Below are 24,182 nucleotides of genomic sequence, written 5' to 3' on the forward strand. Positions count from 1 at the left end.
TGCAAGAAAGAGCAGTCAACTCTGCGTATGCACATAGAAATGAAAATCAACATTATATCCAGATATATAAATGTAGGTTACCGTCACAAAATGGATTGAATATATCAAAAATTTTATTCAAACCCATATCGAATATCAATCTATCATAACAATCATTCAATTGAATAAGAAACTGATAATCAACACAAAATGAGAAAGTTGAATAAAGAACAAAATGAACATTTACATAGATTTAAAATTTAGTTAACCAGTGTTCCCAAAGGAAGTAGTGAAGATGATTTGATCTAAAACAAGGGTGCAGGAGCGGTGCATTCAGGTGAGCAAAAGTGGTGGGCTGAAGTAATGGGTAATGTGAAGTGCAATATGTTAGCTCATGCGGTCTCCAACAGGAAGAAAGTAGTGAAGTTCCACTTGGATGAGCTGAAGTCTGAAAGGTATTGGTGGAGGAATACTCTCATTGGAAGTGTTTGTAGGGCAATACCCAGATTTCAAGAGATTGAAAGATTTGCTATGAGTTGATGGAAGAAATTGGGACTTAAATCAGTTTTATATGGTGAAGCAGAACATATTTCTCTTTAACTTTGAATCTGAGGAAAGCAAGAACAGGATTTTGGAAGAGGGTCCTTGCACATTTGATCGAAAGCCTTTGGTTTTGGTACCTTCGCAGCCCAGGTTGAAAATGGATATGGATATGGTACAAAAGCTGCCTATTTAGGTGCAGTTTGCAAGATTGCCGTGGGAATTTTGGTCTAGAGAATTACTGAGCAGGATGGGAAGTATACTTCAAAAAGATCAATGAGTCACAGGCCTTTTACGTCTTCAAAGAGACGAAATATGGGTTATTTGTTCGTTGTGTTTTACTTCTATGGGTGTAAGGTGATGGAGAAAGAGTAAACAACAGTACTAGGGTTGCTGAGCGACACTGCAACATGTAGAGTCTGGATATCTGGTTCCCGTTCCTCATCGGGGTGGACCTGGTTAACTTGGGTATTTTTTTTTATTTGGTTTGATGGGCTGGGCCTATTCTTTTGTAGCTAAGTGAGCTTCTGATTGTAATTTTGTTGGACCTTAGTTCTATATAATTTAATCTTCCATGGACTCCATTTAAAAGTTTAGTAGTATAACAAATTCTTATTAGCATTATAAATTTAAATATAATGATATAAAAATAATTGTGCATAACGTATGTGGATTCGATTAACATAAATGGGTAATGCTTAGTATGTAACTTAAACTCACCTAGATGACTTTGTAGCGTGCTTAAATTAAAATTAAATAATATAAAATAAATTATCTTGTTAAAAAACATTCTCTACAGAAATCATTTTCTGTAAAACATTTTTTAAATATAAATTATTTTTTTAATTAAAAATTAATTTTTTTTAAAAAAAAAAGAAAGAAAAAAGGTTAAACTAACTGAAACGGCAAAATGCCCTTTTAACGATAAATGCATTCAAATACAAGATACCTCCCTCTTTTCTCGCACCACTAACGGCTTCCCAGTACAAGATATAACACCAAGAACAGAAACAAAAATATCCCAGGAGAAACTCTCCCCATCTAGCAAAATGCTTGTCCAGCTACAACTGAATACAAAATTGGATAAGATGCTTCCTCACAGCCTCAGAACACTATTTATGTTTGCAATGGTTCTTCAATTCTGTTAGCCTTTCCAGGTGACATTGTTACTGCATTTCACTCATAACAATTTTCCTTCCTTCCCGATCATCACCAGCTGTATGCTTCTAGATCCTCCTCTTAATTTCCCTTTTCTCTTCCTCCCCATCCATTTGTCCTTCTACTTCCTCTGCAATCCTTGATCTCCATTCTCTGCAATATCTTTGGGTTGTGAAATTTTATGATCACATTGTCTTGTTTTGATGATCACAAATGGCTTTACTTTCCTCCCAATGATGAAGAAAAGGTTGAAATTTATCCAGTGGCAGAATCTCAGATTAGACTTTCCCTTCATACTGGAAATTCAGTTTGTAATCATGTTGCAAAACTGCCAGTGTATTTCTGCAAGGACCCTCTGCAAACGCAAGTACAAGAGAAAAAAGTTAGACTAAAAGCAAGTATTCTGTCGGCGTCATACTTGAACAGCCTTATTGACCAATTTTTGCTGACCTCCAAATACAGAATGAAGATACTGAAGATCATCAGCTGAGCAAGCATCTATTAAAGCATATACACCTGGTCTCAGAGCTTCGTCTATCTCTCTGAACATGAATTATAAGAAAAAAGAAATATTTTTCTTAGTTTGGCTCAGGTCTAGGTTTTCATTGCAAGTAAAATAAGTCTCAGTTTTAAACACGACCAAAAACAAGCATGATGAAGAATGGAGACCACCTTCTGATGCCAGTTTTAAGTGGACCATATCCTGAATAAACCCATATGTAGTTTGATAAAAACTTGAAACAGTGCTGGCCAAGGACATCTTTTTTCTGCCTTATCTGTAAAAATAGTAATTGAGAAATAAGTAGGGTTGGACCTGACAAATTACAGTAAGTGCTAAGACTACAAATAAACAGGGGAAGTTTACATAGAACAACAATATGGTTTTAACTGAAACAGTTAAACTACATTTGTCGTATTTAGATAGAAGAAACTGAAATAGATGGTTTGAATTTGATGTTTCTATTCAACTTATTTGAATAAGGAAAATGGCTGTATTTGGCCAGATTGATTCATGAATGTGAACCAACTGCATTCAAAAATGAATTTAAAATGCCTGAGATTTGTTTGAAGCATCTTTTCCCTCTAAACTAAAATCTTTATCTGTGCAACTTGAACTAAATTAAAATCCTTTGATTTCAATTTCCTACCAAGACACAACCTAAATATTTGTTCCACCGGTGCAGAAGAAAATTCCGTGGCCATTTAAAAAAAAAAAAAAGAAGTTGAAGTTGTCTCCATACGTTTCTAAATTCTTGACATGGTTTCCAATATTATTTATTCTGTTGATGGAACCAAGGTGATTTCACAAATAAACAATCAGAGGCCTCTGTTACGTATTATAGAAAGAAGAGAAGAAATTTAAAGGAGGGAAACGTGTAATTAGAATTGGAGGTTAAATTGGGTATGGATTCATAAAGTAGTTGGACAAACTGGAAATTTGTTATTCTTTTTTTTTTGTCTGAATAGAATATAAAGTGTGCAACACACATGTAGAGAGGCATCCTAAAAGATCAATACAGAAATACTATTCTCCTTTTCTCTCTAATTCTGATATCTCTCTATTTCCTCTGCTCCGTCCTCTCTTCTTCTAATTCTTCTTCCTTTCTTCTCAAATCCCTTCCCTCATACTGTTTGGCAATTCTGCTTCAGTACAATTGGTATTGAGAAGTGGGTAGTGTATCAATCTTTTGCAAGAGAACCGCAACATGACTAGATTTGCAGTGTGGGTGTTGATTCTGTTAGATTGGATGGGTTAGAGTTGGATGTTAGAGTTGGATGAACAAAATTATAATTATGAAAGAAGAGTCCAGGAGAAATATGGAATTGTTGAGAAAGGAAATCAAGCAGAATGCTGTAGAGTTCCATTGCGAAGGACTTTCGATCTCTTCTTACTGGAAGTATGAATGATAGGGGAAAAGGGGTAGTCAATGAAGAGAGTGTGGTTAATGGGACTACTGTGAGTGTCGGGGTATGGGGAATTTCACCCATACCCAGAGAGATTGTGCACCAGAAGCAAGGATCGGATTCTGGGAGTAGAAATTCTGCTAGGGGAGTGTTCGGCTCTTGGGTTGATCTTGGAGGTATGCAAAAATATCTCCCTAAAATTAAATTAATAACTTTTGATGGTAAGAAACCTAGAGTGTGGGTGAGAAAATGTATTAAGCACTTTGAAGACTACAAGGCCCCAAGTGAAGAGAAGGTAGAGATTACTAGCTTATTTTTTATTGATTGAGCTAATGCTTGTTATTACGATTGGATTAACAGAGTATGTCCTCATACTTGGGAGAATTATGAGAGGGAATTGTGTGTTAGGTTTGGGGATTAAGGGTTGGGAGATATAGTGGAGGAATTTATGAAGATGAGACAAGAGGGAAGTGTAGAGGAGTACTAAAATAAGTTTGAAGAAATGAGGATTAGAATGAGGATTAGTGTAGAGCGGCCTTTCATCACACAGCCTAGTTCCCTGATTTGAATCCTTCTTCGGGACAAGAAGGTTCCCATGGAGGGGGTATTGTTACGTATAATAGAAAGAAGAAAAGAAATGTAAAGGAGAGAAATATGTAATTTCGAATTGGAGGGTACATTGGGCATAGATTCATAAAGTAGTTGGACAGCTGGAAGTTTGTTATCCAGCTAGTATTCTGTTAGAGAATAGTATATGAAGTGTGTAACACACATGTATTGGCGAATCCTACAAGATCAAACAAAAATACTATTCTCCTTTTCTCTCTAATTCTGATTTCTCTCTATTTCCTCTGCTGCTTCTTCCTTTCCTCTAATTCTTCTTCCTTTCTTCTCGAATCCCTTCCCCTGTACTGTTTGGCAATTCTGCTGCAGTACAGCCTCTTACAAACCTTTTATGATAAATTCCAATGTCATGTACAGCGCCAATTACTTTCCCTTTCACATGTCAAAAAGCCTTCTCATATGCCTGGTCAGAAAATGAAGTGAACAATTTGAAATTGTGACATAACCTTGTAACATCACAGCTAATATTTGTACTCATTTCCATCTTATTAATCGACTTTTCCCCTAGTTGAGGGTTGGGGCATGGTGGTGCTCTCAGCCACAAACATCTTGAACTAATCAACATAGCGAAGTCTGAACCATCAATACTTGTAATCTACAATAAACAAGTTCTATTCTAGTCTCTGTAACCTCATCACTATTACCAAACAGCCTGTATGGAGGTGGTATTAGATAACAATTCACCCTAACTTGCTTGAATCAGCTACTATTAAAGGAATGAGCGTCTAGGATATAGGCCACAAATTATCTTATATCTACATCTTTGTAAGCAAATAAAGTTCATCATACTTTCAGTGCAAAAGGCATCATTGAGATAACATCACATACCTCTTCATAAATCCTCCGAAAAGAGCAAGCACACTTTACTCCCTCTTCAACTCCCCATGAAAAATGACCTTTTCTGACTGTCAGGTCATTACCCACCGTCTCCAGACAATGAAGAAGAACACAGGAAGATTGTTGAAGCAGAGCGATGCACTGTTCTGACTTGCTAAAATGACAAAATAACATAATCACCATGAATTACATATCACACATAATTTTCAGAGAAAGACGTATATAAGAGGAGATATGGGCAGACACACAGCAATACAGCACAAACAATCAACATGCCTACATAGTGAATGCAATTGATATGAATGGATGGTACCATAAATCATATATTGCAGCCTTTGAACATTTCAAATGATGAAAGAAAAAATTCAGAGCAGACACAAACAAAAGATAACTGACAGAATATATCACATTACAAAAAACCTTGAATGAACTTATTATGGTAAAATACAATGTGTTATTATATGAGGGTGCTTATTATGAGAATAAGGTACACTTTTTCTAAATGATGACAGTAACAATAATAATTTGAAAATTGACACAGTAAAGATTTCCAATTCCACCAGATGTCAACAGGAGGCAATCCTTTGCATTCAACAATCAATAGAAGTAAACGCCACAAAGAAGTCAAGAAATCAATTTCATCCCATAACAAATGCCAAGAAAAAGATATTAAAAATAATAAATAAATAAAGAGGAACTTGATTCCTAAAAATTTTTGGCATACCTTTCCCATTAAAGCACCAGAACACAGCAAATGTAATTTCAACCCAGAATCTTTTTACCTAGACTAGCCCTAGAAGCCCAATGTCCCTAGAAGAAGAAACTGTAGTAGTATAACAACGTAAACATTATAAAGACAATTAAGGAAACAATAGAAAAAGGTGGATCCCCTAAGATTGGTCATTAAACAAATATAACAGCAAGAAATGCTCATTACTCTTCCAATCAAAGAGTAAATTTCTAATCTTATAACCTTTACTTTGTTATGGGTGCCCAGTCGCTTGATAATTAGCAATCTAACAGCAAAAGTTTTGAACATACTACCCAGCTTCCTCAGACCAACCTAGAGAGATAAATATTACCTTGTGTGATTCTTCAAAGTGGTATACAATAATCGGCAGCATGCAGCAAATAATTCTATCGAGAATAGTTGATCTACAGCAAAAGAATGTGTGTCTGCTATAGAAACAGAGTCTGTGTTATCCACAAAGGAGCATACATCAGATAAAAGTGGAACTTTAGAAAGTTTGAGTTGACCAAAATCTTGAAAAAGTGCCGCAGGTATGTGTAAAGACTGTGCCACATGCCAGGAATCCATTTGAAACCAATTTTTTTTCCCAGAAACTCTTATTAGCAGCTGAACACACATAAGTATGACTGCTCCTGGATCTGGACCCTTATGAACATTACCACCAGCTGGAGTACCATAGAAAACTGATGGACTTTGCAAGTGTAGAACTATGTTGAACAAAGCAGCAACCAAACTCTTCATGTGCCTTTTAACAATACTGAAACATTTTTTACCTGTAAAGCAAGTCAAATGTTAGAACACTGACCAAACAAATTAACCATAAGTACATATTTGCAAAAACATAATCAAAGCTATAATGCAGTCAAGAAATCAATTGATGATAGAATTTGATGATGGCCACATGATTAAGAAAAGGGGATAGTAAAATGGAGGCTACTTGTAGGATTAACGTAGAATGCTTGAAATGCATAAGTGAGATGGGTACCTGTACATTCATGAATTAGCAGAAACTACCCTTTTTTACTTCTTTCCTTCTTAACAAAGTATTCATAAAAAAGAGTAGCATGTGTTCCCATTTGCAGGAGCAATTTAGTTTTCGTATCATAGATAGAGAAAACCTAGAATAGGCTGCTGTGTTAACACTTTGGGAACCAATCAATGAAATTATTAGGGCATTTACTCCCATAAACAACACTAAAAGCAAATCCAGCATTTTCAGAACAAGGACAATTTCACAATTGTATACTGCTTCCAAATTCAATTGAAAACTAGTACTAAACAACATCTTCAACCCTTGATGATGATGACATTTTGTGTGGTGATAGGTTGGCACTATATTTTGGCATTTAAACCAATCGTATTTTGATGTCACTCAGCAATGGAACAACACCATATGACATTGTATAGTTTTTAAACCACATGCTCATTTTCCAATATGGAACCATTACTTGCAAATGGTCCATAATAACTTTGAAATAAAGATGTCACACACAAGAAATTCAAAACAGGAGACAGCATTTTCAAATGAATTCTATTTAGACCAATTCTCATGTTTGGAAATTTTAAAGCTGCCAGCTTTTATTTTAAAAACACAAGCCATTATGAAAGAAATGAAATTATGCCTAAATTGGCATGATTTTGAAAGAAAATTCAATTCATTCAAGTTTTCAATTGAAAACCCAAAACACCTTTGAATGATAATTGTTTCTCTATAATGTTCCTAACTCAATCCTAAAGACTATAATGGGAGGATTACCCAAGTCTTATATGCATAATATTTGCCTTATACCTTATTGATATGGGACAACACACTAATCTCTCACGCTCATGATTGTGCATTTGAGGCGCGAAGTTTGCAGGATTAGATATCCCACCTTCACCAGAAAGGCATCTTGTAGGGATAGAAGGGACAACAGCAAAAAAAAGAAGTGGGGGGGAGGGGGAATAATCACATTTTTATTTTCAATTGTTCCAACAATAAATTTCAAATGAGTCTTATCATTTTAAAATTTATTACAAACATTAATTTTATTACAAAATCAACAAAACAGATTTCTTGTAATGGAATTGAATTGAATTCTACCACAAGAATTAATGTGGTGCTTTTTAAAGAAGAAACATGGGGAAACAGCAAAGGGAGTAAAGAGGAATAAAAACTGCAGCAAACTTCCCTGAAAACCGGCCATTGCACGTCTTACGGTATGTACCAACAGGTTCCACATGCCCCAAAGCATCTCTCTCAGCTGGAAGCAAAACTAGACAGCAGGGATTCACAACAGAGTGTCACACACCCTGGTGTGGATTTAAATGGCAGTCATGGCCACGTTCGTGATCACACATAACAAGAGCAGGCCCATAATGGCCATGCTGTATCAGTAACAGCCTATCGCTGTGCGAATTTTCCAAAATTGCAAAATTCATGAAATGAAGAGATGTTTAATGACATGAACACAACTAAGAGACAACCAAATAATGAGCATAATCAAATGAAAGAAACTACATCAATCATCGTTAGAGATTATTAGCAATACTGATTAAAAGCTAAAATAACAATTTAGATAAAGAATAATTCTCCATACTATGAATTTAATTAAAAAAAAGGCATCAAACATAACTTTCTTTAACAAATAAATAGAAACAAAGATAAATAACTCGACTGTTGTAAGATATAGAAGTGAAAGATTTATAGGTAGATAGTTAACTTTAATGGAATTTGAGAGAGAATGAGATACAACAGTTTAATCTCCCCAAACTAGAAAAGAAAATGAGGAAGTGTTGTTACTTCCAACTGCCTCATAAAAGGGTGAGATAACGGACTTTTACAGTTACTTAATGGTGAATAACGGCCATTAATGTTAAGTAACAGGCTTCTCCAAGTGGATTCCAAACAGTTCTAAACCGATCCAAGCTATCAAATTAGATTGTATCATGTTTCTTTCTTAAATTTGGATTAGCCATTTAAGATTCCTGCTTTAATTAGGATTTAGTTTTCCAACCTAGTTAGATATTCCTAATGTATTATAGTTTATCTGTTCCTATTAGGATTAGGAGATCAAAATCTTTGTCAGTACCAACATAATAAACGTTTTCCAGTTTTTGAAGATTTATTTAATAAAATACTGCAGAGTTTTCTTGCTTTTGCACCCTATGTGAGTATTCAGTTCTTGTAAGCTTCACATTACATTAAGAATCATTCCAATCGGTGAAAGGAATTTCAATAGACCTTCAGAGGATGCAATGAGATGAATATATTTCCACATTATTCAGAAATATTACCTGAAACATATTCCAGAACTAGATCCAAGCAGTCAATACCAGCTGCAACAGTTGTAGAAATCTTTCCATCATCTGCACTTCCAAGATTTATATTGTAGATTATTTTACAGTCTTCATGCACTCCCACCAATGCTCTCTCAATAGCTTGTATTGCAGACAAAACATGCAACCCTGACGACTTGCTTATTAACTCTTTGAATGACATCTTTAATTTAGCCTTAAATTCATTCAAGAATAGTGACATTCGAGAAATAGATGTTTCAGATGATCCTTTATTAATCTGGATTATCTTACTACTTGACACTGTTTCATGAGAAGCCAGAGTAGCTTCTTTTCCCTGCAAAGTAATGCATTTTCCTAAAGCATTTAAGTGCAACTCTACCAGCTTGGCGTGAATAGCCAAGTCCCATTTGGGAAAATAGCTCCCTAATTCTTGCAGATAGCTGAGAACACCATCTAACCAAGCAAAGGAGAATGGTTTTGGCACCTTTGACACTTCTGCTAACGTCAACAGCAAGACTTTAGATATGCCAAAACAACATGGTACCAAGCTGGACAACAAGGAAGCATAATTGGTTGGCAAATTCAGTCTCAGAAGAGCTGAAGCACCAATCAATAATTGCCTAAGCAAATTTGCAGCTTCAGGATGATCATCTTTAATCAAGCTTTTTAACAAACATTTATCATGCAATATAACCTCATAGGTATCTAGTTTACTAAGAATGCTGGCAACAGTGCTTGTTGCTTCTTCCAACTGCAAATCACTCCTGTGCATGCTAGCCTTCCAAAATTTATTATCGGTACTCAATGAAGCTGAGCAGTTTTCGGCAGCAATTAATTCCCCATACTGTTCACATTCACCACCTAAAGTTTTAGCCTTAAGAGACGCTTTATCAGAAAACTCCTCAGAACCTGACAAACAACTTCTATCAGAAGGCTTTCCAACATTTTTATCATCAGACGAACATCTGGATTGATGATCATCCTCAACAAACAATATGTGCAAGATGAAACTAAAAAAATCTGCAAACACATTGACACATAGATCAAATTTGGACAAATCTTCAGAATTCCAACCCAGGAATTTCACCTTATCAATTGTTGTTGCACTTGTGTGGTTGAAGACAGATGATAGGCCCCGCAAGAACCCACTAACACAAGAAACTATAGAAGATAGTTTGTTCAAATTGACATTATTTCCTGCTTTCTCATTGATACGGCCATCCTTCAAAGAAATAAGTAATCCCTGTGTCTGTTCCTTCAAACTCTCAGCCACAAGGAGAATACTTTTCCAGGCTTTACTATTTCCTGAGGAATCCAAACATGGGTCAGATTCACTTAAAGCAATGTGTTCCTCAGAAATATTAAAGCTGAATTTCTCTACTTGAGGTTTTTTAGCAATTGTTGAGTCAATTGCACAAATAGAGTGACACTTGCTCAATGTTAGGAACACATTGGATGTGTGATCCATCAAAGAAAATATTGCGTGTCTAATTTCATCAGCCTGATCTTTTGACAGAGTCTCTTGAAGCCCAACCACCAAGAACACCGACTTGAAAAACCATGAAACAGAAAATGAACCCTCAAGAGCTGAAATCACTGAGGATTGGATAGTTATTGCCTTCTCCTCATAAATTGCCATAAATATATATTTCAAGGCCCTCCGGCTGGATACAAGCAATCTTAAGAGCTCATGTTGCGTACGTAAGGCCAATGCTTGACATTCTAATAAGCTCCTAATTATATGCCTGAAATGTAGATACGTTATATTAACAAATGCTCAGCACTGTGTAAGAAAAAGTATATTTAGGAATGTCAAATAAAAATCAAATAAAAAACCAATCATTGTAATCTATATCCCATGGAAAGAAAACTAGGGTACTCTTTCCATAATTCATATATACTGAGTTAGTCCTAAAACTAGAAGATGCAACAATTTTCATGTGAATTATGTGCAAAACCGACATAGACAATATGCATATGCTTGTTTAAAATAAAAATAGAGGACTTGCAGCATAATAGAGAAGAAAGGTAAATAAAAGTTCACCATTCTAGGTTTAGTAGGTAAGTGACATAAAGTGAGAATGATTTGGACTGCATACATCCTTTTGGCATCCAGCATAAAAGCCTAAGCAATCTCTGACATGTTGTAAAATTCATGCCTTGCAAATCTGTGTAAATATCTGCAGGCACCTTAAGCGATAAATGAGAACTTGGTTTTCCATCTGAATTCTTGTCATGAGCGACAGGTTTGCTCCCTGGAACATCCATTTGTAAGCTTCCAACTGTATTTAAAATCTCTGGCCAATTAGGAGACGTATTTAAATCAACATCCCTAATTGAAAAATCCCTAAATAATGACAGCACTGATTTCTTCAACAGACGGCACAATGTTGATGCCAAATGCTTGCAGACAATCTGGTAAAAAAGGCAGCACTAATTCTATGTAAGTGCAATAGTTTCATTACAGAATTTGATATACAATAAATGGGCTAAAAGCAAGAACAGTCTGTGGTTCAAAAAGAATATGCAAATCTGTGTTTCAGTGGGTGCAGGTATACGTGAGCTTGCACACATGAGAGAGAGAGGAGAAGTTTATGTTTATAAATGGATCTTACTTTATGTTCATATAGAATGGAACTAGTCAGAAGTTCTGATGAGATTTGATGCACTGTCAGATAACCAGCTTCATCAGCTCTGCTGTTTTCCCCATCAGTGAAACTCCTTGTTATAGAGGGTAAGCAAGTGCGTATCACATTGGAGAGGAAAGCCTTTAACTTCCTTGAACTAGCATGAATAGACCAAACATCAAAATTTTGACAAAGAATCCACCATATTGCAGCAGGCAATGACTCCTTATTCACAGAACAAACACCCAAATCCCATTTATCATTTTCATCCAAACCTTGGACATGGGTAGCCAGACAAGCTGCATTATCATTAGCGCAAACTGAAATCCGAACATTATCTAATACTGGGAGGTAACTTGTAATGTACTCAGTAAGACCCTCTGCCTCCTCCTTCAAAGCAGAAAGGACACTTCCCCACTTTCTGCTTCTTTTACGATGCAGTGACAAGCTAGCATCATCAAGCAATTTGACCTGGATGATACCATCAGTTCTTTGCAGTATATACTGCAATGACTTTATCTGCCTGTTCAAATCCACAAGCCTCTGAAGAGCCATAGCATGGAAAACATATATCAAAGGACAACATTCTGAATTGCTGCTCCTAAGACAAAGGTCAGAGACAGAATGTATAATGACAAGAAGAGAAGCTGAAGGTCGGACAATCCAAGAAAAATAACCTTCATTTGGCCAATCAGTTCTCTCCATCAAATCTCTGCCAGAGTATACTGTAAGTGAATCCCACACTACTGCTGACATTTTTCTTGATTCATCTGGAGGCATGAGAGTGACTGTTTGCCTATATAAGCTTTGGCAGGATATGTATAAGCGAAGAAAGAATACAAAGACCAAGTAGGTGGATACTCCAAAATTCAACACAGTATGTTTGTTTTCGTCAGGTATCTTATGAAAGGTTTTTCCTGTGATATAAGAAAGGAACTCATGGATACTATTTGGCTCCAATCCAACCAGAATACTCATGCAGGGACGAATTGCAGTAATCAAGTCTCTTATAGATCGTCCGACAAGGTTACTGTTCCCAACTGTAACATTCAATGAATCTAACACTATCGCATACACTTCAGACAGTCCTCTTCCATAAAGTTCAACTTGCAGATCAAAAAGTAGCATCCTACTTCCTGTATTTGAATGCTGAAGTTTCTTTTTGTCAGTCACTAGAGAACATCTTTCCATCCATTTCATGGACTCCGATAAGTCTATGCTTAATTGCCGAATACATTCACTTGCCTGCCCCTCTGGTATGGACTTGATACCGTTTTGAATGCCTACTTTAAATTCTTTTGCCCCTAGCAGCATTCCCACTGATTTTGCATATGCTTCATAAGGTAAAAAGGTTGGAAAGGACCCAAGACAACCAAATTTCTGTTCACCACCACTATTATTCTCTTGTTCTATTATAAGCCTCATTGCTTTACAGAGTGCAAATATGGCACCCTCCACCTAAAATAATTCAGAAAATTAATAAGGAGAACATAATGTAAAAACCATCTAAGGGAGAACAAAAAATCCAGCTAACATATTTTGGTAGAAATACGAAAGACAAATATATGAAAATGAAACTGAATATGACAAAACAATTAGCAGAACCAATTGCATTAAGAAAAGTATGATAATCTGCTACAATCTCACATCCTCATCTTACAACCCAACACTAATGAGAAGAGAAAAAAAGAGATAACTGACCACAAAATATATAATACAACAAATTTTGAAGTTCTAAAGCAGTAATCCATTTGATGCTTAGCATTATAGAGTAGGGAAAAAAAAGCAAATATTTGAAGCAGTTTGACTAACCTGTCGAAGGTCACCATAAAGCTTAACCAGCTGGTTTCCAAACCCTATAATCTGAGAAGTCAATGGCCATTGATATGGCACATTCTTGCAGGAACAAACAAGAGCCAAGTATGAAAGCACCATAAACCATAAGCTAGTTAAATCATTCTCAATAACTTCATATTCAATATCCAAAAAGTACTGTACAGCAACAAATAGCTGTTTTGCTAATAATGTTAATCTCTCTTGCATCTGGCTGTCCATATCACATATTGGCAAACAAAGTAATTTGGTGGAAAATGAGAAAATAGTATTATAAGCCTTCTTCAAGAAATTAAGGCAAGCTCCATCAGAGATATCCTCTGTTTTTGTGTATATTTGTTCATGAAAAAGGGTCGCTAGCAAATGATTTATTGATTTGAGTATACAGTGAACATTCAACAATAGAGGGCCAACTTCCAAATCAGTTTGAAGATAGCCATTGATCTCAAGAAAAAGAGGCTCCATAATCTGTACAAAAAAGTCAAAAAGCATTTTTCCTTTTTCTGCCGTCAAATTACAAGAGCCATTACTATTTTCTGGAGTAGCACTGCTACTTTGGTGTAAAATTGTAGAACTGGGACCAGATAAATGCCTGAACCCTTCAATTTTCTCAGCCATCTTATCTTCAGACAAAGTTGAAGCTGCTTTTTGATTTTTTACCTGACAAACAAGCAAGTGAAATAGTTCTCCTAAGGCACTTAATTCAGAATCCTTCTTTGAAGCCATAATCCTTTCCAGCTTATCAAACAAATGTCTATGATAACTTTTAATGACTGTTTTTGAGTCTTTCATTTTCCCATCAATAGATGCAGAATATTTTTCTGCACTGCTTAAGCTAAGAAATCCATCAATGTGAACTGAATGAAACAGTCCCTGAGATAAAACCTCTTCAACTGTAGTCAACAAGTTTTTTGTCAAGCCAGTATTGCTTCCATCAAAATGGAGATGCAGGACATCCAAGGAATGCAATAGAGGCCCAAGAAGTTCATCTACAAATTCACGAAATCCAATTTTCCGAGTTGGGTGGACTCTTAGAAATTTGGCAAATGGCTCAAGCATCAAGCAGGAGAACCTAAGGGCAAAAACGCCTGCACTTCCACCATCAAGATTCTCATCATAAATTTTGTGCAAAAGCTCAAGAACAGCAGAGACAGCAGAAATCCATAAGTCCAAATTTTCATTAGACAAGCCACCATGAGATAAGAATACCAGAGAAACACAATCCAGGACAACCTTATACAATTCAAACTCTTTATCAATAGCAACCAAATCTTTGGAATGCAAAGACATCTCATTGAGTATCAAAAAAACATTTCTCGAAATACAACAGAAAGCTCGCAAGAGATTCCGTGAGAGACTCAATGAAACTTGTAACCTCAAAGATTCTTCCAAGCAAAACTTGAAAATAAGCCAGCATCTATAATCTAAACATGCCTCAACATCTCCAGACTCAACTTGGATTTTCTTATCCATAGAAATCAACAATGACTGCACCCAATCGCTAAGAAAAACTACAAGGCGGGATACTTTTACTGTTTCATAATCTTCTTCAGCTTCAATGGCTCCTTTTCCCCTCGAATTCACATAACTGAAAGCTAGTTCCACCTTCCTGTCAAACGAACATTAGCTTTATGTACAGGATTCTTTTTATGTACCTTTCAAAAGGTAAATAAATCGTCCCAAAACTCCAAAAAAAAAATCAGCTTTATGAAGAATAGATAAGAAAGATACTAACTTTTGAAGATCTATTCCTTTACTCTGAAGCGATAGGATCAGTTGCAGATTACTCCATGGATGCTCTGCTTCAATCCTATTATAAAATTCTTTCTGTTTTGAGCTTCCACCTACATCGACTTCCTTCTCTTTCTCTGGTACGTCAGTCCTGTGCTTCTTCGGAGTTCTTGGTTTCTCCTCGAGGTTGGTTAGCTTCCTCTTCTTCTTCTTCTTCTTGTCAGGCTTAACAGACGAATCAGCCATCGTTGAGGCCAATTCTTCGTGCTCCAGAAGCAATTTTGATTGATCAATTTTGCTTCTGGGTAACTTGAAAAAATGGTTATGCTCGTGGCTGCTAGGGTTTTAGTTCTGCAACAGAAACGGCGCCAAAACATGCGTTTTGATTTTGATTTCTAGAAACTTAGGCCAGTTCTTCTGAGCCCGATCCAATATATTTTCTTAGGATGTAAACGGGTAGCCTACGGCAACCCGATCAGGATTACATTAGCAAATAGCAATATTTCTTAATCGGTCTTAAATTCGATTAAAAATTAATTTAAATTAATCAATTTTATTTATTATTGAAATAAAATCTAAACCAGTTTATTTTTATATATTTTAATTAATAATTTATATAAAAAATATTTTTCATTAATAATTTTTATTTAAAAAATTTAATATTTTTAAAAAATATTTTAATTTTAATTTTTAAATAAAAATATTTAAATATTTATAAATATTATTATAAAATATATTTTTTATATTAAATTAATTATTTATATAAACGAGTTCCAATAATGGTTACACTATATATAAAATATAAATTCGATTCGAACTCGGAATAGATATTATTTTTTAAATTCGAACTCATCTCAAATTCGATTATAACTATTCAAATCAATTCTATTAGAGTTCAATCGGATTAGATATCCGAAAATACCCTATCAATTGTCATTCCTATATTTTCATTGTACTTTTAAGATCTCACATGTGGAATGTGTTTGAATAAGATTTAGTACCAAGAACTTTGGTAAAATCATCATGTGTTTATCTTCCATTATATAATGTGTATGAGTAGGATATAAAGAACTAAGAATTTTGTAGTAAATTGTCATGATTTTGATAATAATTTTTAATAAAAAATATTTTTTAAAATTTTTTAAATAAAAAAGTATATTTAATCTTTAACAATTAGCTTAATAATCAATAAGTGATTCGCTCCGAATAAAAATAAATAATAACTAAAAAGAGAATGAAATAGAAATATATTGTATTTACTATTTGAATAAAATTTAATTCAAAGCATATTAGGGCTTGCAATTTACATTACTATTTTAATTAATTAAGTAAGTAAAGAGAAATATTATGAATAGTCACTCTTCAATATCCTCACTAAATATAATAATTAATAATTAAATTAAAGAGATTGAAAATATAATAAATACTTTTCGGCGCTAATAATATAGAAAATATTTGACTTAATATCCCTCGTAATAGTTTAGACCTTTTATTTCTTTTTAAGTTCCTTAGTCGTTAACGGTATGTAATTAAATTTTAGCCGTAGGCTTTAATGAATTTTGTAATCTTTTTTCGTTCCTCTTTTCTTTTAGTTGTTGGTGAATTCTAATCTAATTTCTTTTCTTTTCTCCTTTTTTCTATGGATGGTTTATTGCTTTTCACACCTAAATAGCATGTAATTAGAGGTAAAGTAAATAGGATTCACTTTGTAAATTTAAAAATAATATGGCATGTTCAAGACATCATTAGTATGTTTAGGGATTGTTCTATCACCTATGACATGTAACTGATTAAGTAACTAATTTTAGAGCAAATTGACATAAAATTGGCTAAATGTAGACTAGAAACCTTGTGGACACTTTTCTTTGTTATGTAATCCAACAAACCTATAAATTATATAGGTTTATAGAGTTGTTTAGGACCCTGTGATATTATTACATTACGATTTTTGAAGTTATGTTGTGTTTTGGTAATGTTTTGAGACTCTTGTTGAGAGTGTAGAATTGAGATCTTCTTGTAAAAGAATTTAAATTCGACACCAAACCCAATTTTAAACATCGAACTTGCCAAGGAAGGTTGCCACCTTTGGCAATCTAACCTGTCCTTAAAAGAATGGACTTTTGAATTTATAAAGGGACTTTAGGCGATCAAATCTACCGCTGAAGTCACTGTTCAACCATCTCTAATCCATTTTCTACGTGTTTTCTTGTATACTTTTAGAAGTGTCTTGGAATAGTTTTGAGAGTTAAAAAGATTATATTTAGTTCCTCATTTAGGTCCGTCTGTATAATATCGAATTTGAAAAACCTTAGAGATTAGCAGTGAGGTAACTATTTCAGAGCAGAGCTTGTGTCTGCAAGAGGTGAGTAAAACTAAACTAAACTATTTGTTGATCAAATCAAATATTTTAAGCATGCTCATATGAATGCCATATATATAAGTTTTTCTGCAGTAGATTCACGAATATGATGCACTGCAGATATTACTATTATTGTGGATGGATAGTGGATGACCCACTAGCTCTCAATATTATGATACGATATGTTTATGCATGATGGATATAGAAGTCCAAGTCGAGACCTATTCTATACCCCTTCCACTATATAAAAAAAGACCAGGATATCCATTTTACGCCCCTAACATTATGGATATGTTACGTTTAAGAAAAAGTCCTAAGGAGTGTCCGTCTGGAGGATTACTGGTAACAAGTCCATCTTGATGTGATTTGTTTATGTTATGAATCATACATGCGAGTATATATTTTATCAAATTATCTTGTACCATGTTTCTACTCTCTAGCCTTTAGTAGCTTATTTCTTTCCCTTAACTTTAGGTTTGCAAATCAGAGTTAGCGTAGAAGTTCAACGGCTTCTTTGGGTGTAGTTCTTTATGTAATAGATTAGTTGTAAACATATAATATTATTATGGTTTAGTATTGTGTTTCGCTTGAAAATCCTTTTATGAATCCCTTGTCAATGATCATAGTATATAAAAGTTTAAATTTCATATTATGTTTGAATTAAATTATAATATGTAATGAAAATTATACCGAAACATTTGATGAGAGCTCTAACATAGATTTATGTTTGTAGTTATGATATTATGTGCACAGTGAGTTTTGATTTATAAAGATGATGTTTTATATATGTTTTTAAGATCATATTGGGGTTTTATTAAATGTAATAGAATGTATAATAAGCTTGCTATAAGTTCCGACGACTTTAATACTCTATTTAAAAGGTTCAAAAACCTTCAACATATATTTTGGAGGAGGGTAGAAAATTTTTAAGGTATGGTTTTTGGAGGTTATAAATAACCTAAAAAAACCTTCAATTTCAACCCACCGATTTACTTTTAAAAATCTCTCAATACCTTTAAAAACCTTATTTTCTTCACAAACAACAAAAAATTACTAAAATTTAGAAATTATGAAAAATTTTATATTCTAAAACCGTATTTTGAAAAACTTTACTCTGCATCCTAATTTTACTTTCTAAAATCGTATTTTAAAAAACTTTACTTTACTCTATCTCCTTCCAAACATCGATAGCGACTAGTCAGTAGATTATTACATTTATTAAATTAATACTGATTGTTTTTTAAACAATTGTGGTTTTCATATATTATTTAGAAAATATTATTTTAAATTCAGTTAAAAAGTTTGAAGAAAAACAAGATATCTATTTTGTTGTTATTGTAATTAAAATATATTAAATTTAATTTTACATCATTTTTATTGATCTCAAAACTAATATATTTAAATTGATACTTTTCTCTCCGGTGTCCTTTAGTATTCCTTCTCTTTATTGCTCAAGACTTGCTATAATTTGGTTGAACTCAATTTCACTGAAGTTCAAATTCCACTTAGAATCAAATGAAATACTACTAATAATAAACAATGAAAATGTTTGGAGTTGAAAAAAAAAGAAGAAAATAATTTAAATGCCCAAAATGAAATTTACTAATAAAGTTTGTATTTTTTTTTTTTTATGGTTATCCCATCATAAATAAATGAAAAAGCATATGCTAAATGGTAAATACATAAAGGAGAGAATAATTATAGAAATGCATAAAGCTATCAGAGCAGACAGGGGAAGAATTTAATTTACTCTTTGCATTGAACAGATTTATACGCAAAAGGAATTAACAATTTGGTCAGCTTCCAGCACCTAAAGTTTGGGAACTGGAACTAAAATTTAAACAACAATAGGTAGATTCATGTACAAGTCCTAGACAAATAGCATCAGAATGTCCATGAATTTGATCTTTTCAGTAGGGGCTTCATTTGTTTGTCCTCCTCAAGTGCCACCATACCCAAATGGGAGGGGTCTTCCAGCATCATTTTTGCCACCAAGTAACCTGCAATAGACCAGGTCTGGAACTTCCTCGCCTGCTTTCCAATGTATCTTCCGAGCGTCCCATCATAATATTCAGGCCAATTGTCTTTCAGAAGTCTACTTTCTGCAAGCTCAATGGCTCGCCTTGCAATTTGTGGACGTCCAGTCTTGATACAGGCGGCTGTTAGAAGCCACAAAAGCACTGCATCCATTGAAGTAGTCAAAATACATCTCCAAGAAAGCAGGAATATTCAAGAATAGAGGTAATTGAAGTGGAATTTGGAATTATCATGATTAGTTCAATGAGTTTGGTGCGTGTCGTAGATTAAAATAAGGTTAAGTACGGTCAGGTCCCTTTGTTTTGTCAAAATTAACCACTTAGTCATTTCTTAGTTACCCAATTAAAACATCTATATATTTTGTGAAATCAAGCTCCTTAGCCTTTCAGATAAACAAAATATTAGTAATCTTGTTTTGGCAACCTAAAATGTTGATTTCACGAAAATTTTTATTTTAATTAGAAGATTAAGAAATAGGGACTGAATAGTTAATTTTGACAAAGCACAGGGAGTTGATAGTAATTCACCTTTTAAAATATTGGAAGCTGATATGCAACAATTCTAATGAAGAAACCAGCTAGTTGTTCAGAGTAAAGTAAGATCCCAAACAAAATTTTCTACTCATAGAATTTAAGTCCAAAACATACCCGGCCAGGATCCTCCATTGTGGTAACTCCATCTAGTGTTTTTGGGGTCACATCCAGTTATAATCCGCCATTCATGGCTCTCTATGGCTGGGTAGCATACCTTTAGTGGCATTTCTCCGATCAACTCCTCCCACCGTGATTCTATAAGTTCCATGATTGCCATGGACTGTTCAGGGGTTGCCAAAGATGAGAGAATTGCAACACAATTACCTAGGGAAAACCAACGGAAATCCATTCTCGCAGGACTAACATTCCCTATAAAGTAACCTCCACGAGTCGGCATGAAATCAAAAATCCATTCTGGAAGAGAATCAGGTATTACATTAAATTTGTTAACTGCAGTGTGAGAGTATTCCTCCGTTTTATAGCGATATATATCATTGAGCTGCTTCAAGTCAATCCAGTAGTAACTCCTCATGTGAAAGCTTAAGGCATGAAGACGTTTGACGATTCGTTCTACGAACTCTTTACCCTCTTCGTCTTGCTTCAGTAGAAGCATAGCACATCTTAAAGCCATGAAAAAAAGTGCTTGAATTTCCATTGGATACCCATAAACACCCTGATGAAATCAATAACAAAGAATAAGATACATGAACTAATAGATAAGAGAAGAACAAAACTAGCAATCAGATCCACATTACAGTTCTAATATTTCAAAATACTTCTTCACGGAACTATTTTATAAGAAAAAGTGAAAGTTCTCCCAGGAAGACCTGTAACAAATGAAACCATGATTGTATTACAGCAAAAAGTCATCGAATTCATCTCATATAAAATCAAATTATAGTCCATTACATAGGAGAAGAACTTTCTCAGATAGTGAGTCCAAGTCAAGTGGAAATCAGTAATCTAAGAGATCAAATGATAATCGATTACATTGAAGCAGAAGTTTTATGACAGTGAGTCCAAGTAAAGTGGTAGTAAGTAAGACCATAACCATATCTGCTTGGCTAAAATAGTTGTATCATAATCCTTTATCAGCAGATATATCCCTTATCGCTCTTAGGTTCAGTTAGAACAAGTGCATAGCAGTATTGTATTTCCAGCTAGGCAAGAGACTGTTCGCCATTACATACTTATAACTTATCTAGACGGATGACCTGCATCTACAAGCCAAAATTATGACCAAGCTGTGAAGATATCAGTTTGAATTTGTGTAGAAAGATGGTATTTGATAAAAAAACAAATGCACATGAAATCCAGTAGTAAGGAAGCTTCAAGATTGGTCGATAGAAATGCCCCAAAAACATTGTTTGGTTGGCCTATCCCATTGGACTTTCCGTCTCACAAACATATTGTTTTAAAAGTAAAGGACTACAGGATGGTCCTTTGCAATAAATTTCCCCGAATTAGTACAAAGCTCATAACTGTAAGGACAACCAGTTGTCTTGTCCTTTTACCACCTCATAAGCTATAAGTTTTGCAATGCAAAATTAACATAAAACTGTCCAGAAACTCACCATTCTACGATCTATCATGCAGCATCCATCAGCACAAAGAAGAGTTGGGAATGTGTCAAATCCCTCTGAAAGACATAAACTCAAAATTAGGCGCATACCCTTTTGACATTCTGGCATTTCAGCCAATGATATATCACCAGTAGACTTTGTGTATGCCCGGAGCAATATAATCCACCAAAATCCAGAGTCAACAGGAGCCACTCTTCCGATTGCACTCTCACCAAAATCTGCTATCAAAGTTTCATTATTTCTCACTGGATCGTGGAGAACTTTAAAACTAGCAGGCATTACTCCTTCTCCAAGTTGGAACCTGTCAATCTTTTTCTCCCATGACTGAAGGCGAAGAGTCTTCAAAATGAAATTTTTTACTATTTCAGGTTCTCCATTCATCAAAAAAGCTAATGCGCTTGGGATAAAGTCTCTCACAAACACCTATGCAAAACAAAAAACCAACACAACTCTGTAAAGCCACTCACGGATAAACACTATATATGCATATAGACGTAATCATTCTAATGTTACAATGTCAGAGACAGACAAAGGAAATTGGATAGAAGGTTCACTATCTAAAACATAAAGTGGCTGCATTATAACACATTAACTAGGAGGCAGCACGACAGTAAATATGTCTAAAATACTTATGAAGAGCCTTTGTCCCACTTGTGCCCATTCTACTCATTCCCCTATAAAATGGTACAAATTCAAAGAGTTTAACAAATTTTCCTAAAAAAAGTTAAAATAGCTGAAAATCCATGAAGCAGGACCCGCATAGTATTATGGCACAAAATGTACAGAAAATATTTTATGGTTCCGATATGCTAACCTTAATTTTTTTTTCTTTTTCTTTTTTTTTCAATCATTTCCTTTCCTTATATATATATATATATATCTCCTTAAGAAAGAGGAAAGTAAATGACTGAAACAGAAGTAACAAAAAAATGAAGTATATTTCCCAAATAAACTAGTTTCCCCCAGGCTATCCTATTATTATCCTGGTACACACTTAACAAATGGCCGCTTCCTGCACCTGCAATTCAATAGCACAACGCATCAAGTGAAAAATGGGGAAACGAAAATTTCACAATTCTAACCTGATCATAGTTAATCTTTTCTTCAGAATTATCCAATGCAGCAATGGTCCCAACTGGTTGGCCGCGAAAATAAATCAGTGAGCGCCTTAAAGCTTCCCAAGCTTCTGCCACAATCGGATGCGTCCCAAATTCAGAATTTGACCTTGGGGTATTAAAGCCTGACCTCCTACCAGGCGAGTATAAAGAATCCAAATGGTCAATAAGTCGAGAAGTGTTTTCAGCTCTAGACGTGAGGCGAGGAGACACCCTAATTGACAGTTCATAAATAGACCTTTCATCATATGATCTCTGCCTGTCCATATTCAAAGGCCTTGGTCTCTCTCTCTCCAATAACTTGGAGAAATCCAATTCTTCCATTCCAGCTCCAGCCACAGTACAATGGCTATCAACATTCCTTAAGTTCTCATTACGAGACAAATCCACCGTGAGTCCAGACATCTCCAAGCTTCTCAACTGTAACTTTTACTCCTCGATAACCTGAAATTGAATTAACAAGATTCAGACATTCATCTGAAAAAAGCAAAAAAACAAACAAGGCTCAGGGATCCCATTTAGTTTACAGTTTTCTTGTCAAGGAATCAGGGGGACCTGGAATTTCATTCCCATATCGTCAAACCTTAAACCCAACAAGAATTTTGCTCAAATTTCACTTCTTTACGCACATTTGAATGCAACAGAACAAAACAAATCAAGAACACATTATAAGATCCAAATAAACACATCAAACGAGAAAATCATTAGATAAATGGAGACTTTTATACCATACCAATCGTTAGCGTTTGGTAGGATCCGAATCCAAAGTCCAAACAAAGGGTAGGAGAGGGAAGAGCTGAAGCTGACAACAATAATGAGAGTGTCAAATCGTTAAGTAAAACCTTATAAAATCCTTGTTGATGGAACCAAGTGAAGAGGACCCAGATGATTCTCCGGACCAACGAGTAAAGGTGACCGGAAAATGGGGTCCGTGTGTCACCTGTGAGTGTGTGGACCGCGGCTCAGAGTTGTGTGGGTCCAGATGGAGAATCCTGAATGTTTGCCACTTATAAGTTCCATGATTGATGACGTTGCATAACTCTACTTGGGATGATTTTAAGAGTGATGATTTTATAAAGTGTAAGAGCGCAAGAAGCATGCTTTCAGTTGGTGAAGACTCACGTGTGTCCAGTTAAAAAAAGAAGACTCACGTGTGACACACAATGTTAGAGACATTTTTTTTTATTATATAATAATAATTATACAGTTGGTAGATTAGAGATTAGCAAATGATTTGTTATAGTAACATTTGTGTCCAACAATTGAATATAGAAATATAGAAATCAATATT

The 24,182-nt window shown here is 34.7% G+C and overlaps 2 protein-coding genes across 4 annotated transcripts; both read right to left on the reverse strand.

Annotated features, from left to right (window-relative positions):
* Positions 1–1,413: 1,413 nt before the first annotated feature.
* Positions 1,414–15,648, reverse strand: LOC110615577. 3 transcript variants are annotated; one of them, XM_021757519.2, is made up of 10 exons: positions 15,269–15,646; positions 13,513–15,142; positions 11,689–13,158; positions 11,118–11,506; positions 9,071–10,818; positions 6,126–6,567; positions 5,035–5,197; positions 2,350–2,453; positions 2,128–2,219; positions 1,414–2,032 (listed from the first exon to the last, which is right to left on the reverse strand). In XM_021757519.2, the coding sequence occupies exons 1-10, from the start codon at positions 15,508–15,510 to the stop codon at positions 1,956–1,958; spliced, it is 6,357 nt and encodes a 2,118-aa protein (XP_021613211.1). In that variant the 5' UTR covers positions 15,511–15,646; the 3' UTR covers positions 1,414–1,955. The 3 variants fall into 3 exon arrangements, with proteins under 3 accessions (XP_021613211.1, XP_021613212.1, XP_043812538.1); XM_021757520.2 differs by having other exon boundaries at positions 11,118–11,488; positions 15,269–15,645; XM_043956603.1 differs by lacking the exons at positions 1,414–2,032; positions 2,128–2,219; positions 2,350–2,453 and adding an exon at positions 2,907–4,948 and having other exon boundaries at positions 4,998–5,197; positions 15,269–15,648.
* Positions 15,649–19,358: 3,710 nt separating this feature from the next.
* On the reverse strand, positions 19,359–23,919 carry LOC110615306 (probable alkaline/neutral invertase B). Its single transcript, XM_021757114.2, has 5 exons — positions 23,625–23,919; positions 22,859–23,335; positions 21,768–22,199; positions 20,308–20,866; positions 19,359–19,803 (listed from the first exon to the last, which is right to left on the reverse strand). Exons 2-5 carry the CDS (start codon positions 23,294–23,296, stop codon positions 19,508–19,510), a joined length of 1,725 nt encoding a protein of 574 aa, XP_021612806.1. The 5' UTR covers positions 23,297–23,335; positions 23,625–23,919; the 3' UTR covers positions 19,359–19,507.
* Positions 23,920–24,182: the final 263 nt, after the last annotated feature.

Source organism: Manihot esculenta, chromosome 5 (assembly GCF_001659605.2).
Source record: "Manihot esculenta cultivar AM560-2 chromosome 5, M.esculenta_v8, whole genome shotgun sequence".
NCBI lineage: Eukaryota > Viridiplantae > Streptophyta > Magnoliopsida > Malpighiales > Euphorbiaceae > Manihot > Manihot esculenta.

Coding starts and splice junctions, on each gene's coding strand:
- LOC110615577 (XM_021757519.2), bottom strand. CDS start 15,510: ATGGCTGATTCGTCTGTTAAGCCTGACAAGAAGAAGAAGAAGAAGAGG. Junction 13,159..13,512: donor TTTATGGTGACCTTCGACAG/GTTAGTCAAACT, acceptor GAATTATTTTAG/GTGGAGGGTGCCATATTTGC. Junction 5,198..6,125: donor ACTTTGAAGAATCACACAAG/GTAATATTTATC, acceptor TTGTCATTTTAG/CAAGTCAGAACAGTGCATCG.
- LOC110615306 (XM_021757114.2), bottom strand. CDS start 23,296: ATGTCTGGACTCACGGTGGATTTGTCTCGTAATGAGAACTTAAGGAAT. Junction 22,200..22,858: donor AAAAGATTAACTATGATCAG/GTTAGAATTGTG, acceptor TGTTTTGCATAG/GTGTTTGTGAGAGACTTTAT. Junction 19,804..20,307: donor CAATGGAGGATCCTGGCCGG/GTATGTTTTGGA, acceptor CAATGGATGCAG/TGCTTTTGTGGCTTCTAACA.